The 18,787-nt window shown below is 31.8% G+C and overlaps 1 protein-coding gene across 1 annotated transcript; it reads right to left on the reverse strand.

Moving 5' to 3' along the window:
* Positions 1-14,036: 14,036 nt before the first annotated feature.
* On the reverse strand, positions 14,037-17,840 carry LOC111409326 (CASP-like protein 4A3). Its single transcript, XM_023039370.1, has 3 exons — positions 17,025-17,840; positions 16,703-16,844; positions 14,037-14,447 (listed from the first exon to the last, which is right to left on the reverse strand). Exons 1-3 carry the CDS (start codon positions 17,747-17,749, stop codon positions 14,253-14,255), a joined length of 1,062 nt encoding a protein of 353 aa, XP_022895138.1. The 5' UTR covers positions 17,750-17,840; the 3' UTR covers positions 14,037-14,252.
* Between the last annotated feature and the right edge of the window lie 947 nt (positions 17,841-18,787).

The raw sequence follows: 18,787 nt of genomic DNA on the forward strand, positions 1-18,787 counted from the left end.
TTTCATTTTTATGTCGTATTATTTACAATTCACTTTCTTTATCATGGAATGTACAATTTACTCGCCACAGTATTAAACCACTTAATGGAATTAAAGTAACGAATTCATCTCTGAGAAGATAATCATCGATATATATGATTGAAACATCACCGCAACATTATCCAACATAATGTGATCATTTATCTACTAAATATCGAATTTTAATCCACATCAATAGGGGCAAGTGTTAGAGTCTCGTCGAGAGAGAAAATGATGGTAACAATTAGGAAATGGACGAAAAACAATATAGACGTTGTAGATGTTGTATAATAGTGATGATGTAAGTAATGTATTCAATTGAGACTTTTAAAGACTTTTGGAATTTAAAAAAGTTTAGGGATATTCAATGTAAAAATTTTTAGACTCTCAAAAAGTATTGGTGTACTTAGTTGAAACTTTCATAGACTTTTAAAAAGTTTTTAAAAGTTATGATGTATTCAATTAAAACTTTTTAGAAGTCTCTATACTTCTTGAGGTATTCAAATTTTAATAACTTCTAAAAACTTTTATAAAAGTATTTAAGATACTAATTTTTAAGCAAAAAGTACTCATATAAAATATCAAAGTTTATCTCTCATTAATCAAGAGATTTTGGGAAATTTTTCATGAAAAAAATTGCTATGTATTTTATTCAATATTTTCTTTCCTTTTTTCCTTCTAACGAACATTAGAGATATGATTAAAATTTATTTTTTCTATTAATTATATTTATTTCTATTTTCTATGAAAAATTAAATTGATTTCTTATAACTTTTTTTTCTATCTTCATGCATTTTTTTGGGAAAATATCTATTTTTTATTTAATTATAAATTTTATATGGCAAAAAGATATTAATCTTTTATTATTTTTAAAGGTATATGATATTAATAATATTGAATATTAAAATTATTTTTTTATCATGCATGTGTGCGCGCGTGTGTGTATGTATAATTTGATTATTATTAGTCAAAATTGAATGTGCATTGCATGTTATTTTAAAATAGTTTATAAGTGATGTAAAAGTTATATTTAGTACCAATTTGTTGGAGGATTTGATGAGTCTCGAACAAATTAAAGAAAATACAATTTAACATAGAAATTTAAAAGTAGAAAATTGTATTCTCAAAACTCAATTTCTATTATTCAAATTTTTTATAATGATGAAATACTATAATTGAACAAATCTTTTTATATTACATTTGATACATAAATAATTGTTAATACATAAATTTAAACACTCATTAAAATTGTTAGATATATAAATATGAATAAATGCATTTATAATAACTCTAAATTCATATAATTCAATATTGATCAAGTGAAAATTCATTAAATCTAGATTAATGTGAATGTAAATTAATTGAGAATTAATAACACACGCCCTTGTTTGAGCCCCATTTTGGAGGGAGGAGGGGGACAAAATAAATTTTTGAATAGTATATTGATGGAAAATGTGTAATTAAAAAATAAGAAAAAAATTTGAATTTGCATGTAATATTATTTTATTGAAAAATGTGTGATAGAAATGATATTAAAACACTGTTTAAGAATACATTTATTACAAAGAATGGAGCTCAAACAAAGGCAAATTTCATAAATGACAATAATTATGTAGTATCTATTACATATAAAAAAAATGAAAAGTAATGTATTATTGAAATAATTGAATTGTATGGAGGGGTTAAAATCGTCCAAAAAATGATTCTCCTTTGATATAATATTTTAATATATTATAGATTAATTTGATTAAGATCTTAAATTTTTAGTCTTTTTAAAATAACGTTTTATTTTATTGGGAGGGGAAGGGGAAAGAAAAAGGGAAGGAAAATTATTTCATATTATTGCACTAAATTCACATGAATTCTACTTCAAGTAAAAGTCTTCAAAAATCTTTTGAATTCTACAAAAGTTTATGAAAGTTTTAAAATGAAAGTTTATAGAAGTCTATAAGAGATTTTCACTAATTGCATACAAATTTACAAAAAAATCCAAGAAGCCCACGAAAGTGATCGCTTAAAAAAAAATCCATCAAAGTCTTCAAAAATTCCTATTGAATACACCCCCATAGTCCTTTTCGAAGAGTACAAGTGCCTACATGTAGGTCATTTTATTACCATATTTGTTACAACATTGATTTTAGGTGGTGTGTGATTTTGGCATCATCAAGATTAGCGTGGAGTTAAATGCACTTTCAATTAATTAACCAAACAACACAAGTTAGGAAAACTCAATTGAAATGCAAGGAAAAAATGATCACTATAATTGCAGGACAAATACTTACCTATCAAAACCACAAGTGTGGAAATGGGAAAATTTACAAGGCTAAGATTCATGACCCAAAACCACAAGGCAAACCCCAACCGAACTAAAGCAAAAAATTCTCACACTGAACCATAATGGAATCACCCCCACAACGGTCACACAAAGACAAGTAAAAGACTGTCGTAGAGAAGGTAATGAAGTAGGGAAAAACAGGCAAACAAGGTTAATTGGAGGGACGCTGCAAAAGTCGGAGACAAATGTCAGAAGAGAGAAAAGGGAGTGGTCACATAGAGAATTGAGAAGCACAGTCGAAGGGTTGAAGACCACACAAAATAGCGACAGTCAATTTTCTCTCAAGAATAGGGACAAAGAGTATAAACTGCGTTTTGTAATAATCTCTCAACTAAGAACATGGGCCAATATATATAAGGGCAAGAAGGTCAAGTAATTTGGGCCATTACCAAATGGGTTGAGCCCACAAACACATAATTGTAGGGTGGTAAGATTCTTGGCTTGTCTCTGATTCTTGAGTTATCAATTGTTTTGGGTCGATGACTATTAAATAATGGGCTTCTAACGAAACCTATGAATATTATTTCGACTCAACTAATTATCATAGCCCCAGGTTTATTTGGTATCAAAATATCCATAAATCTTCACTTTGATGCCAAATACACTTGCAAAAGAAAAACGAACTTAGTAGTTACAAAATGTAATTTCAAATAAAATTGAAACGTCGCATATTTTTACCAATATTTAAAAGTGTAAGACAATTTCTAAACTTTACTAGGGGAAGTCTCTTAGTGCCTACGTTTGTAGGGTTATAATTTGAATTCACTTTCTCGAGTTTATCAAATCTTTAGATATTACATTTCTAACAAAATGAAGCCTAACATCTATATGTTTAGTACGTTCTTTGAAACTCGGGATTTTTACACAAATGGACTATCAGAATATACAATCACATTATCAATTAAAACATAGAGTTCATTAAGTAAACCTCTATCCATAAAGCTTCTTCTATAGCTTTAGTGGCAACTATATACTTGGACTCGGTAGTGGACAAATCAACAATATGTTAGAGTTGAGACTTCCAACTCACACAAAAGTTACACAAAGTAAATATATAAGAAGATGTTAACTTTCTATTAACTCTATCTCTACTATAGCCAGCATCTGTAAAACCGTTAAGTTTCACACCCTGGTTAGCAACTTAGCAGACTCGTAAGATAACATCTCATCAAAAGTACTCCTTAAGTCCTAAATAACTACTTTAATGCTTCCCAATGTTTGGTGACCAGAATTAGACATATACCTATTTAACACACTAACAGTGAAAGTCAAATTAGGTCAAGTGCAGACATAAGTTGCATAATGGAGCAATGACATTAGAGTAAGGAACTCTATTCATAAAACCTTTCTCCTTGTCATTTGTAGGTGATTGTTTTTTGACAAAAAAAAATGGTTTCCAAGAGGCACAGAAGCATGTTTGCAATCACTCAGCCAAATTTATTTAAAATTTTAAGCACATAAGGAGTTTGATTTACAAATAAGCAAGAATTGAACCTATCCCTATTTATCTCTATTTCAAGGATTCTTCTAGTATGTCCTAGGTCTTTCGTGTCAAATTCTTTATATAACACTATATTGATCTTGTTTACCACTTTCATGTTAGGTCCAATTAATAACATATCATCCACATAAAGTAACAAATACACACACATTCTTTGTTAATGCAGTGTAGGTAATGCAAGCAATGGTTAAACTCACTCCTCTTAAAAAGCAATAGAAAGCACATAGGAATCAAACTTTTATACCATTGACGTGGAGACCGTTTTAACCCAAGAGATTTCATTAAAAAAAACATAGGTGATCATGTTTATCCTTACTTAAAAACCTTTGGTTGATTCATAAAAATCTTTTCATCAAGGTCACTATGCAAAAAAAAAAAAAAAAAAAAAAAAAAAAAAAAAAAAAAAAAAAAAACTGTTTTGACATCAAGTCGTTCAAGTTACCAGTGATAGTTAGCAACAAACGTGAGCATGATCCTAAAGTTGTATACTTAACAACGGGCAAAAAGATTTCATTAAAATCTACCATTTGCTTGTGAGTTTACTCCTTGGTTACTAACTTAACCTTATGTATAATGGGCTCACTCTCAGTGGTTTCCTCCTTTATCTTATAAACTCATTTGCATCCTATTATGGATTTATCCTTAGGTCTAGGAACTAAATCCCAAGTTTGATTCTTAGCAAGAGAACTTGTCTATTCTCGCATGGCACTTTGTCATTCCTTACATTTTTTACTCCTCATGGCTTCCTCATAAATGTTTGGCTCTTTATCAACCAGTTCTTGATAACTAGCATAGGCTATGTTATAATCAGACAACACTTGGGGTTTCGTATGTGGTCTCCTCTCTCTATCTTTAACTAATAGGTAGTCAACTAGAAGGTCTTTATCTTTAGGATTATCCTTTACAATATCAACACCACCTTCTAATTCTGTGTTCTACTGATTTTGTTGTGTATCATTCTCCACCTCACTCGAGGTAGTCGTGATGGGGACACTCATTCTCTCTACCTCAATCGGGGACCCTTCCCTGACATTTTCTTACTTTCTTTACTCTCCATGCAAGGCATTTCAGACTCATCATCATGACTTATGATTATTCTTACACCCTTCTATCTTCTATCCCATAATCTATATTTCTTATCTGCTTTAGGGTACTCTAAAAAGACGCATTTCTTAACTATAGATTCTAGTTTTCCCTCATATGATGAGAGAAAGCAGGAAAGTCAAAAGTCCTAGGCATAGAATAATCAACACATTTATCGTACCATTTCTCATACAGCGTACCACCATTTAAAGCAGTAGACAAAATCATATTAGTTAAATAGCATGCGGTCATAATAGCTTTACCCTAAAATGGTTTAGGCACACTAAAACTCAGCATCATACATCTAATTTTATCAAGTACGATTCATCCTTTCCACACCTCCGTTTTGCTGGAGAGTGTAAGGAACAATTCTAAAACTCTCAATGTATTGTGTGTGCTAGATGCCATTGACATTCTACATACAATGATCATAAAATGGCATGTTAGACACCTTATCCTTACCAAACACGCCATTATCATAAAGGACCTTGGGTCTGTTAACACTAACGTGAGCTAATCTATTGTGCCATAAATGTTAGTGCTAGTGGAATTTAAATCACTCATCACTTCAGCATGTGTAATCTATATGCCATTCTCCCTATCAGCCTTAAAGGCTCTAAGTGCTCCCTTAAATATTTTTATGACTCTATTATAGAGTGTACCAATTAAACTTGTACGCTGTAATTTCCCTAAAAAAATTAGATTCCTACCCATATGTGGAATGTACCTAACTTCTTTTAATGTATGGACAAAGCCATTGTCAGATCTGACAGTTACAATACTCACACCAGTGATCTTACATATAACTCTTCCCCATATAACTACATGTTCATTATCAGAGTCATACAAATGATCAAACTACAATTTATTTAATTTAACATGAAAAGAAGCACAGAAGTTAAGAATCTACTCGTGCATATGGGAGTTCATAGACAACTTAATTTTGGTTGGTTAAAAATTTAAGAGCATGTAAACTTCATCAGGTTCATCCTAGGGATAACTACGTTCACCTCACTTGGTTCATTATCCCTCTAATCTCTCAATTTGTTTTTCTTTTTTTATAACACCCACTTATGAAATGTCCTATCATACGGCAACCATAACATTTTCTACACTTTGCATTCTCGTATGATTTAGATCTACCTCAACTTTTCTTCTTGACACACCGTTTTACCCCTCACCACTCCTAAAGTAATATTTATCCCTCATTTGGTAAATCTCTTTAATTTCTTTAACTTTCATTTTTTTCCTCTTACTCTTCAATGAATCGATGACTGTATTGGGTGTAAGGGTCTCCATCCTATATTTGATTGCATTCTTGACTTTCTTATACACATTGGGAATAGCATTCAAAAGAATAATTACTTTGTATTAATCGAAAATCTTTTCACCACAATTTGTAATATCTTACAAAAGTTTATTGAAAATATCAAGATTGTCATCCAATTCTTTTGAGAGATCAAATTTGAAACGGAAAAAACTTTCGAGAAAAGTTCATTGGGCTTGGATTAAGTAAAGTAAAATCCTTCAAGCTTTTTCCAAAGTTTTTCAGCTGAGTCATGTTTACTAACTTTTCTCAAAACGGAACAAGATAATAGAAGTATATGTAAGTTTGTCATTTTTTTTTTCTGGTCTTCAGTCACAGTAGCAGAATAAGTATTATCAATGACTTAAAAGACAATTTTTGTTGTACTAAAATTTATTTCATCGTTTATTGCCAAATATAAAAGTCACCATTACAATTAAAAACACCCAAGTCAAAATGATGCAATTATGCATATTGATATTGTTTTGCTTCTTTTGTTCAGCTTTTGCTTCTACAGATTAGAAAACATTATTCTATAAAGAACTGACAACTTATCCCAGCAAGTAACCAATAACATCAATAAGTAACAACTGTATTATTTAATGCCTTGTTGAAAAACTAAGTAACCAACCAATTACTCTTATTTCATGTCAAATTATGGCTTTCTTTGATAAGGTGGTATCTACAACATTAGACAATTTTAAAGAATAAATACAAAGAAGCTAAAATTTTGTCATTGTAATCTCTAGTAATATCATACATGCACTTAGATATATGGTTGGGAATATGTCTTTTTGAAGGGGAGTGGGAAAGAAGCCTTTCTAAAATTTATTGTTAAATCAATTATCAATAGTTATAGTAGCATATACACAAAAACGTAAGTATAAAACTATAAATTCAAAATCTCCAAGAGCTAACATGCATATTAATTATGTGAATTCCCTTATATGTGTTCAATCTCGCAGAGTTGAAAAAAGTAACAAATAATAATGATGATTATGATGATGATGATACATAGAATGATTATATACAACTTCTGCCAAGATACATATGTACATATGTGTATGTATAGGTTGATGGGTAGAGAAGATGAAGGGACAATAAGAAGAAAATTAGCACAAAAAGTCGCTATTATTTGCTCTCATTAAACAAATGATCCCTATCACTTCGGACTTACATTTGCACCCTCATTACAACAATTTTATTCGGAGTTGGTCCTTTCAGTTTCACTCCATCTATTCCTTCCGTCAAATCTGGGTAATTGGTGGAAAACGTATCTATCGTTTATTTTAATTGCTCAAATCATCCATATCGTTTTAATTTTAACATTTGAATCCTCATATCGACTTTTTTTGTGCAAAAGATCATTATTGTCTATTTTTTTCTATTAAAGCATCATAAAATGACTAATTAATATGCCCTAATCTTTAAATTTAAAAATAGAAATGAAAGAAATAATATAAAAATATTGCAGTCAAAGTCCTAAATTTTTCAAGTGCAAAGAGTTCGACTTAACATAATTTAAAATATATTAACAAAAAAAAAAAAATCATCTTTCCATAAAGAAGAAAGATTTACTTTCCTCTAAGTTGAGTTTGAATTAGTACAATTAGGGTTAGGGTTTGGATTAAGATTTTGAATGAACCCTCAAATGGAATAAAAAAAATTTATCTTCAGACATCATTTTGTGAGGCAAAAGAAACTTGAACAAAATCAAAGCAAAATTCAAAAATTGATACAGTGGGTATGTCTCAATAACAAGACGACAGAAATAAAAATTTATTGAAAATAGCCAAATCCCTAAAAAGAAACTCTTGTCACTTCACTGAAAACAAAAAGATATTGGAACACAGTACTTGATTGAAGAAAAATAGCTAAATCCTTGGATGGCATCATAATAAAATGGGGAAAATGGGAGGTGGTAACCCGTGGTAGGGTGCAGAATTGGATGGGAAAGAAAAAATATTTTATTATTTTTTAATTTTTTCCTTTTCTATTTTTATTCATTTCCTGTTTTATATTTTTAATTCTCTTTTTAATTATTTTGGTGGTGGTGGTGGTTTGTAGAGTATGGGGATAGGGGTTAGATGTAGGTATGGTTAATTGGGAAGATTGAATATTTTTCCTTTGCTAGTATATTTTAAATTGTTTTTCATGGGATTTGTTTATACTTTTTGTAAAAATTGGAAATCTAACTACAATTATTTCATTTTTTTTCACAGAACAAGGGTAACTATTTGTTTTACTCTCTTGGTAATACCGTTTCTCGAAATATGGACAAATGAGAGTTTAACTCCGAAAGAAACACTTTTCTATTTGTTTATTTAAAGATGAGGGTAAATTAGTCATTTTTCGATGTTTCAATGGAGAAAATCGAAAATAAGGACCTTTTGCCAAAAAAAATGCCAATTTGAGTGTCCAAATGTCAAAATTGAAATGATAAAAAGTAGGGAAATTTTTTTATATACAAAATTGTGTGAATATGTTATTGAAAATAAGTGTGTAGAAATTAGAGTTTTCAAATAATAATTGTCAAATGCGGGCTAAGTGAAAACCATAAATCAATAGATAAAATGTAAGTGTTCATATTGTGTACATATATGTGTATGTATAGCAAACCAGCAGTTTAGGTGGAGTTTGAAATGTTGAAGTATGAATAAAAGTCAGAGGGAGAACAAGAAAATGAAGTTAGGATGTGCTGAAATTTAAAATTTTTCGAATGAACTTATGTCGCAAGAGGCTAAATTCATGATATTCACGACAAAGAGTATACAACACTTAATAAAATAAAAGAACACTAGATGTTTCACCCTAAATCTCACAAACTTTGTTATATATTCTTATCAAATAAAAAAATCGATGCTTTCGTTAAGAAATATAAACTAACCGAATCATGATCGGAATAATCAAATGATACATATCCACGAATGAAAAACTAAAAAATCATTTAATGAATATATTCTAAATAAATTTGACGGTCAGTATTTTCAAACAATTGAAAGCTTTGGTCAAAATACGTAATCAATAATACCTCACTATATGTTATTGTCTCAAAATACTATTTGGTATGCACAACAATCTTCTATATCATTTCATTTCATAGTGAGTGATGAATCACATCTATAGAGAAAAAACGATTAAGAATTGTAATGGTCCAAAGAAATTAAATTTAATTCATGTCCATATTTTGCTCAGTTTTCAAGAATATATATATATTAACAAATATTTTTTTTATTCACAAGATCAAATCTAGAGTAAGTTATTTATTTTGATCATAATCTATATTTCATAGTCAAAATAGTTTTTTTTCTTCTTATAACTATGTATAGGTAATATATGAAAACATATGTTGAAATAAAAAATTAATTACTTTTAAGCTTAGCTAAACATTTAGTATATGGTGTCTCTAACTATTAAAATAAGTAATTTTTAGATCTGACTACAAGTTTTCTATAATAAAATTTACTTAATTACCGTTAGTAAATTTAGTCAAACATGCATTAAATAAATTGCCTAATTTTAAAATAAAATATTCAAAATTCATAAATATTGTGAAAATATTATTTAATAATTGTAACATCTTCAACAAGATTTGATTAGTTAAGCATTAAGCTTGGATTAGAATTCAAACTAGAGTTTGACTAACACAAATATGTGGGCCAAAATTGAACAAAATATTTTTAATTGGAAACAATAAATAACTCCTACAAGGAAAAATTACATTTCAAAGCTAACGAACTTATCAAATTATTTCAAAATTCATGTATTAACTCCACTTAATAATATATACAATATATAATTAGTTAGAATTAATTATCCCACCCAATTAATTAGCACCCCCACCTAGCAAATCAGTAATATATTAATTATTGATATCTTAGGATCCCACCTATGACCCTATCCCACGGACCCAACACATCCCACTCACGACCCTACTCCATTCCTACGAACCTATCCCCATCTCATCCCATCACCCCACTACACTACATTTTCTCCATCGGGATGGCCATCAGTTCTAGGGATCGCTCCGATGATCGCTCCGACAAACTGCTCCGATGATCAACACTCCGAAGACCACACCATACCCCACGAAACCACCCTACCCTACAGTAAAAAAAAATCTCCAAAAATTATGGTGGCAATAGTGGTGCATCGTAGATGGCTAGATTTGTGACTAACTGTATTATCTATGACTATAGCTGTATTATATGTCATTATTTGTAATCAAATTTATCTTTAGTATAATTAACTGTGATCAAATTTACCTTCACTGTGATCGTTTGTAATTAGGTCAATCTTAACTATGACGGTATATGATCAAATTACAACCAGTCATAATTAATATGGAATTGGTCACAACTAGTCACAATAAGCACATATTTGATCACAGAGGGTTATCACAAATAAATCTGCATACATCGAAGACCAACAACACAATCCATCACCAGTCACCACCAGCATCACCTCACACTACTACCAACTTCAACTCAAATTCACGACAATAAATACTACCTTCACTGGACTGTGTTACCAGTGACTAACTGTGACCAACTTTGTATTCATTGTGACTGTTTTTGACTATGTTAGTCTAAATTTGTGACTATATATAACCAAGTCACATACAATTTCAATTAACATAAATCTGGTCTCGAACATTCACAATGAAAATAGACAACAATCGATTTCCACTGCCACTACCAAATATGCACCACCAACACCTTCAACAAATCCCAACAACCACCACCATCATCGGCTTCACCGTACAACATGAAGATTCACCATTCATACCTGAAAGCAGCAGCTCACCTCCTTTGAAGCCTCCAAACGCCGACGAACACTCAGGCCTACTACTGCATATTGTCAGCCATCAACCACCTCTTCCTACCAAATTCCAGCAACTACAATTTAACCCTACTAGCATTAACTGCAGCAACTACCACCAACTGTAGTACCCTAACGCACAAAAAAAAAAAAGCCCAAAGTCTAGTAGATACAAATTGTCTTCTGTGCAACACCACCTTCTCCTGCAATGCCCATGCCAGTACAATCACATCAATCGACCATACTCATCAAGGGGCATCTATTTATGGTTTAATGTCATAAAAAAAACAACGCACAATCCAAATTTATAAACTTGTTCTTCATACAACCAAACATGCACATTTCAGTTTCAATTTTCGGCTCTGACAATAAGCCCCACGATCGCAAACCACCTTCTGTGGCATGCCCACACCATATCGCATCTATTGCTACCATGGGCTTCGCCTTGCTGCACCAATGCACATAATGGTTCGTCATTGCGTGCGACGGTTCTTCTTTGTGGAAAAAAGGGGCAAGTAAGTGGGGGCTCATCACATGTGAAGACGTCGGACAGAAAAAGTAGGTGGGTATGATCCACTACACATAGCGATGCCGAAAAGAAGGGGCGGATGGGTGGGATGAGAGAGAGAGAGAGAGAGAGAGAACGAAGAGAGAAGAAGAAAATGAAATTGATTTGGATAGAATGGGGTTGAGTGTCGGTGGGTGGGTATGTAGATTAGGTTTAATTGAACTTTTATTATTATAATTATTAAAACCTAATTATTACCCGCTATGTGAAATTTAAAATAATCCTCCTTATTTATGAAAAGTGTTCTTTAAATGTAGGTTATTAGGTAATTTTCCATTTTCAATTTTCCATAAGGGCCAGAGGGGTGGGGAGGGCTATAGCCCATGCCAGCCCCCCACTACCTCCGCCTCTATAAGACTACTCATCTTGCACCAATGCCACCACTGGTTGCAGCTTATGCAATTTTGCATTTTTCCCCTTAAAGCAACTCTAAGAAATGACTAATTTTACGTTTTAATTATTGATAATTGAATTCATATACCTAATAATTAATAGTATTTTCATTTAGAAAAAGTTTATTCGTGGCCCCTTAACTTATTTTTGAGAGTAATAAGTTGGTCCTCAACATTTGAAAGAGAGTTAGTTAGTCCTCAAATTTTTTTGCTATATTTGCACACCAATCCCAATATTTTAAACATTTAAACCATCTGGATTCCAATAATATATGCAGCTCATGAAAATATGCCCGAGTTTTTGACCATCAACTCAAGTTAGTACAAAATCAAAGTCCATAAACAGTTTGATATGTGAGGGTCATTTAACAATTTAATGAAAATTTTATTGCATGAAAGACTGATTCTACAACTATAATAAAAAGTATGATTAATTTGCTTATTTTTAAGATTAAGGACCAACTAGCTAGTCTAACAATAGGTTGAGGACAAATAGTGAAATATTGCTCTTTCTCATGTTTCTGACTTCCATATATACTTGCATGATGAACAGCTTTTAAAAAAAAAAAGAATAGAGTTTTCTAGTATTAGTGATATTAGAGCACTAGTCTACATTTTAGGTCACATTTTATGTATTCAATTAAATGAATCACTTGATATTATATTTAAGTAAATTTATTGTTTAGCTTCTGTTTGATATAGATTTAAATCAAAATAGATTTATTGTTTAGCTTCTATTTTTGATATAGATTTAAATCAAAATTTACTTAAATTTTGATAAAGATTAAGGAAATATGTGCTTGAAAAATTGTTAAATGTATTGTTAAAATTAATTGTTAACTTTGACTTGAGATTAAAATTTTGAAAACCAAATAGAAGCTTAATATCATGTAGTTATCATCTAGATTGGTCTTCACACCATATAATCCATAATTACATTTACTCATGTAAGGGCGACTATGATATTGTGGGAAGAATGACCATGATTTTGGGGAATGGCATCCAGTAATGATCCTCCACATGGCAAAGATTCTTATTTTGGTTGACGGGCCTTATTATTATTGGGTTTTTTAGGGGAAAGGAACTTGAACAATCTTATGGACGTCCACGAGATTACGTCCACGAGATTGTTCAATCAACACTACCCAATTTTTTATTGGGGTCGGATTCTTGAGAACATTCTGATAGATAGTTGTCTACTTCAGGACCAATAAAGTTAGGTAGGAGTCGATGAGGAAAAAATATATAATATGAGGCTTTATTTATTTATTGAACAGTGACATTTACAAACTCAAAGTTCATTACTTTTTCTTTGCAGCTGATTATTTATATTAGTTATACGATGATTGATGGGCACATGTCATTATAATATTAAGCTCGCTCACTCTTAGTAGCTAGACTTCAATATCAACTGTTGAGAAGCCATCTTCTAACAAGAATAGAAGTACTCGAGACAATTCCACACGTTCTACGACTTGTAGCTGAGTTGATCCAATTGTGCAAAAGGGCAGTGCCTACCAAGAATCACTAAAATGTCTACATGAGACCCTCGAGGCAGGGTTTCTACCCAATCCATTCAAAAAGAACCTCGCAAGAAAGCGAAATTACCATCATAAAACCTCAGGAATTCCTTAACATCATAAACAACAAATAAGAATGTAAAAGATAATATAGGTCAGTGTGACCTGCAACGCAGAAATAATATTTCAATTTTTCCCTGAGTAAAGGGAAAACTTACAGAATTCATACAGGATTTGAAATGCAAAAATCCTGTCCGTTTGGATTTTATGTTTCTTTTTCATTTTGAATGATGTTTCAACACTTGTGTCTGTGAAAAATTTCCAGTGCAAATACCTTGTACTTATAGCAGAATTCATAATATTTAGACTCACTTGAGCACCAGCTTGAGTCAACTATCAAATCCACACATTTAATGTGGCAAAGCTGGCTGGCCGAGCTATATTCTTGTAGATCCTTGTTGATTCAGACAACACCAAAATTTTCCAGATACGAAATCTAACATCCACATATTTGATTACACAAGTAATATACTTCAAAACATTCAAGTATGTTAAAATCAAAATCCCATGTTCGTATATCTAATTCTCCAAACAAAATCTCAAGAAATCACTAGTTGTATACAGTTTCTATAATTCCATCACTTACTTTTTTGCTTCACAAAATCAGTAACTGTAGAGATTATGAAAAATAAATCCCATTAGTAGAAGCTATATAGATTTGGAGTTGAAAAGGGCATAACCGGATATAAGAGAACTGGAGGCTAAGGCCACAAATGCAAGAAAAGACATAGATATAGATGCAGTTGCCATATTTGTGAACTTGTCCTTGCCCCAGTTGGATTGCCAGTCATCAATTCTAGTAGCAGCCGATGAGGAAGCCGATATCAATAAATAAGCAATTATCTGAGATTACGAACGACATCCAATCAGAATACGAATATATACACAACAATAACGATAAAATTAAGCATTATTCTCAATACTAAGTCATCTCTTTAACAACAAGCTTTTAGATTAGGTCATTCCATAATATCTTGTTAGGTGAACCTTTGAAGCAATGTTGTCATCAGTTGATGGTAACTGAGCAACCACATTGCTGCAATCAAATAATTGACATAAATGAAATAGATAAAAATAGGATGAAAAATCGATTAAATTTCAGAAAGTTATGGTTACTTCCTCAAAGGAAGATATTGAGTATGCATTTGGTACGCTAGACAGATAAACATATCCATCTGTCATCTACAGCATACCAAACATGAATGCTAAGAGAAGATTCTCTTTAGAGTTCCAACAAACTCAATCTACTTTCTAATAACTTGGGATTGTTACTCTTATAAATAAGAGTCTGTTTTGGTCTATTCAAAACATGTCCCAACTACTCAAATTCTTCGTTCCTTAATTTATTCTCAATCAAGTGTCATTTCCACCTATACGTATATTATCAGTTCTTATCTTATTATGACCATACATCCATCTTAGCATCGTCATATCTCTCAAGCGGTGCTTGATGAATAGGGTAAAACTGCCAGGGAATTTAAAGGGGGGACTAGGCATTTTTTCTTGGGAGATGGCAAAAATATAAAAGGCAACCATACAGGTGCTGCCAGCATAGCTCCAATAACTGTCCTGATTGTTATTCCCTGTACAAGGTGAATAACTCTTTCTTCTTTACTATGGTATGCTGACACAAATATTTTATTCTTTAATAGTTCCAAACTCAGTACTTTAAATAAAAGTCTTTCATAGCATATTTATTTTTCTATTAGCACCCCACTTGCTAATGGATGACAGGCTCATAAAGTAGAGAATCCAGCACAAGAGGGGAGAAAAAGAGAAGAATATTGACAAAAAGTAGTTCCACTAGAGTGGTCCCTGGCCAGAGCTGAGTCCTCGTGTACTAACGCAAAAAGATAAAATCCAATTGGAACTAGTGCCTTAATTTCAACGCAGTCTCACAATCCATATCTATTTTAAACAAATTATAAGAAGTATGTGTTGAGACCCTTTAATATCTCTCCGTCTAGTAAAGATAAACTTACTTTTTTTTTTCGTCTATTTTAAATTATAAAAATAGCTTTCCTCATTGAGAGTATAGTTGATTTTTTAATTTTCTAATATATCTCTATTTAATATGAATTGTTATCAATAAATATAAATTATTCCTATTTATACCATTATTTAATATAAGGGTATATTAAGAAAAGTGTAAGAAAAATTTATATTTTCAGCCATATTAACTTTTTAATGTAAACAGAAGGTCTTTAAATTAAAATATGTAAGCTCTTCAACTTTACCATGAAAAAAGAACTCTCTGAAAAAAAATTTTATATACATGAAAATATAGAAAAAGTAATTAATTGATTATCTAACGACGTAACTATAAATGCGGTTGTAACCCCAGCACTAGTAGATATTACAGACAATCTTCGCTACAAATATCGTGTCTACTTTTCGAGAACAAAAAGGCTTCTTGTTACTTTCTTTTATAACTAATGGCTTGATCATTGCAAATACATGAATTTGCTCAAATATAGATTAGGTGATAAAAAAATCATTACCAAAAAGTTGTACCCTACTAATAAGATTTTATGTGTGAGTTATTATTGGTTAAGGAAAGAAAGAAAAGGTTGATTCCACCAAAAAGGAAATTGTGCTTCGTAAAGTTCAAAAAAGGTTAGTTAGATAGTTCCAATGGTAAGAATATTATATTCACATAACACAATAATATGAAGGTTAGATTGCATCCCCTATCAAGTTTTAAAGTAGAAAACTTTATCTATTTTTCTACAATTTTTTTAGACATGATCTCTCATGTGTAGTGTTAGTATTGTTCTTCGTTAGACATAATCTAAATTTTTTGTAAGGATTCGAATTTAGAACTTCTGCATCCTCGACTATCTCGCTCGAAAAAGCCTGATAATGGGCCAGTCTGGCTCCTAACAAGTCGGGCCGTGGACTATACCCCTTGAAGATAAATTGTGTCGAACTTGGTACTATGCCTACTACAACTTACTGATCGAGAAAGATCACAGAAAACTATGGTAGGCCAGGCTAAAAGAGACTTGTAAGCAAGCTAATTCGTTGCGAAGTTCAACTTATTCCATCTAAAAGTTTGTACTATCTCATGTGCAACAATAAAAATTTTTAAAACTTGCCTGATCGACGGTGAAATCAAAGTAACGCCGGAGCCCTGGTCGATGCCGGCCAATATATTTGCCTGTGACTAGATTGTAAGACAGATCTAGAGCCTGTACTCCCGAGTACACAAATCCTATCACGTTGATTGACATGCAGTACCTGTCATGCCATCATCCTCGTTTTCATACTTAAAAACATTATGGTGCACAAAAATTTGACTTTTAATCGTGTTTAAAAGTCGTTTTTTTACTTTTTTTTCTTGCTTTCCAGTCCATACAAAAATAAAAAGTAGCTAAAAAATTGAAAATCTCATATCATGTCAATCATGATCAAACTGACCTGAATTCCTTGTAACGTTCAAATGAATCAAGAGCCCAACCCTGATGTCTATCAGCTGCCATTACTGAAAGTGAAACCAAGCTGAACAAAAATCCAAGAACCCTAAATCCTAAAGCAGCTTTTCTCACCATCTTCTCTCTCTTGGCGGTTCTTAATATCGACAGGGACGGAATCACCCTCCTCCGCCCAGTTTCACTCCCGCTGCCGCCGTGACCATAACTTTTTTCTGTTTCCACGACAATTCTGGTTTTATCCGTCTTTGTTATTGCCGCCATCGGTTCCTCACGGACATCCTTGTTAAACACTTCCTTCACCGACGCCGGAGGAGGCTTCTCAGGTGAGTATTCCGGAGCTTTTTCTTTTCCAGGGGAAGACACATGAGTGAGTGAAATATTATAAGAGGAAATTGATGACCGAACCGGTGACTCTTCTGGAGACTTAATCGTCGGTGAGAGTGATATATGTTCGCTGCTACAGCTTTTGGAGTGATTTGGTGACGGTGAAACAGGAATAATAGTGGGTTTTGAATCCACCGGTGACTGTGTTACATCTCCTCTGCTACTGCTTTCGGTTTGAGCTGGTGAAGAGTCTACTACTATAAGTTCATGTGGTGTAGGTACATCAGTGGATTGATAGTACTCCGAAGACTGGATCGCCGGTGACGGCGATGGTGATATGGGTTCTCTGCCACTGCTTTGTGGGTGTTGTTTATTTTGGTTTTCCATATTGATTAATGAAAATGGATTCCAAATGTTGAAGAAATAGAATGGTTAAGGTGGAATCTGGTCCAGAGCTAGGTAGTGAGAAACAGACAACTTTATTTAGACAGAAAACGATGGTTTGGGCGGTTTGTTTTGGCTCATCATAATAAACAGTTTGGAAAAAAATAAAAAATTGAAAACCTTAGCCGCACCTATGCCTCTATTTGAGTAATATTATTGTTTATAATTTTATCGGCCAGGTCCTGAAATGTTGAATAATCATAATCTGACTTTGGTAACAATTAAAATTTAAATTTAAATTAAACTCAACAATTAATTTTGACCATATACATTACGAGCCCACAACTTTACAATCACGTATTTCATTAATTTCTATCAAAATCTACTAAAAATTTAATTTTTAATCCCTACCAAATAAGGGTTTAGAGTCTGAATAATTTAGTTAAAAAATAATAAAATTTTTAAATTAATATATAAAATTCATAATTTTTATCAATTTTTTTATTAATATACCATCCATTTTTGTTAAAATTTGTAAACATATTTGATTTTTAATAAAATTGAACAGAGTTTAATAGCGATCCAAAGTGATAGAGGAGTTTCATCCTCCGCATTCAATGACGAATTAAAATCAAATTTTAATTTACATTATTATTCTTACCAATCATGGTATATTGACCGTTGTCAAATAAAATTTACATTCCTCAAGGTTTCTGATAATTTAAGAGGCATTCTTTCACTTTTTAAAAATTATATAAATACTTCTTATTTTAAATTTTAAATAATGCATACTTCTCCTAATGTTTATGATAATTTTAGAGAAAGGACCGATCTTTAGAATTTTGAGACCCTAAAAAAATTATTACGAGACCCTTAAATTTTGTACATATTCGATCACCCTCAACAATTGGCTTTCTTTTCTACTGCATGAATAAATGCCCTTCTTTTTAGCATTGTAAAAGAAAAGATTGCATTTTCATTAAGCTAAATAGTTGGTCCATAGCCATAATGAGTTTTCTCAATCCCAAATTCTTCCAAAAA

Source organism: Olea europaea, chromosome 14 (genome assembly GCF_002742605.1).
Source record: "Olea europaea var. sylvestris chromosome 14, O_europaea_v1, whole genome shotgun sequence".
Lineage (NCBI taxonomy): Eukaryota > Viridiplantae > Streptophyta > Magnoliopsida > Lamiales > Oleaceae > Olea > Olea europaea.

What these genes read in the sequence shown, in the direction of transcription:
- LOC111409326 (XM_023039370.1), bottom strand. Translation starts at nt 17,749, where the DNA reads ATGGAAAACCAAAATAAACAACACCCACAAAGCAGTGGCAGAGAACCC. An exon ending in GAACGTTACAAGGAATTCAG is followed by an intron (nt 16,845 to 17,024) that starts GTCAGTTTGATC and finishes ATGGCATGACAG; the next exon opens with GTACTGCATGTCAATCAACG. An exon ending in TTGATTTCACCGTCGATCAG is followed by an intron (nt 14,448 to 16,702) that starts GCAAGTTTTAAA and finishes TCGTAATCTCAG; the next exon opens with ATAATTGCTTATTTATTGAT.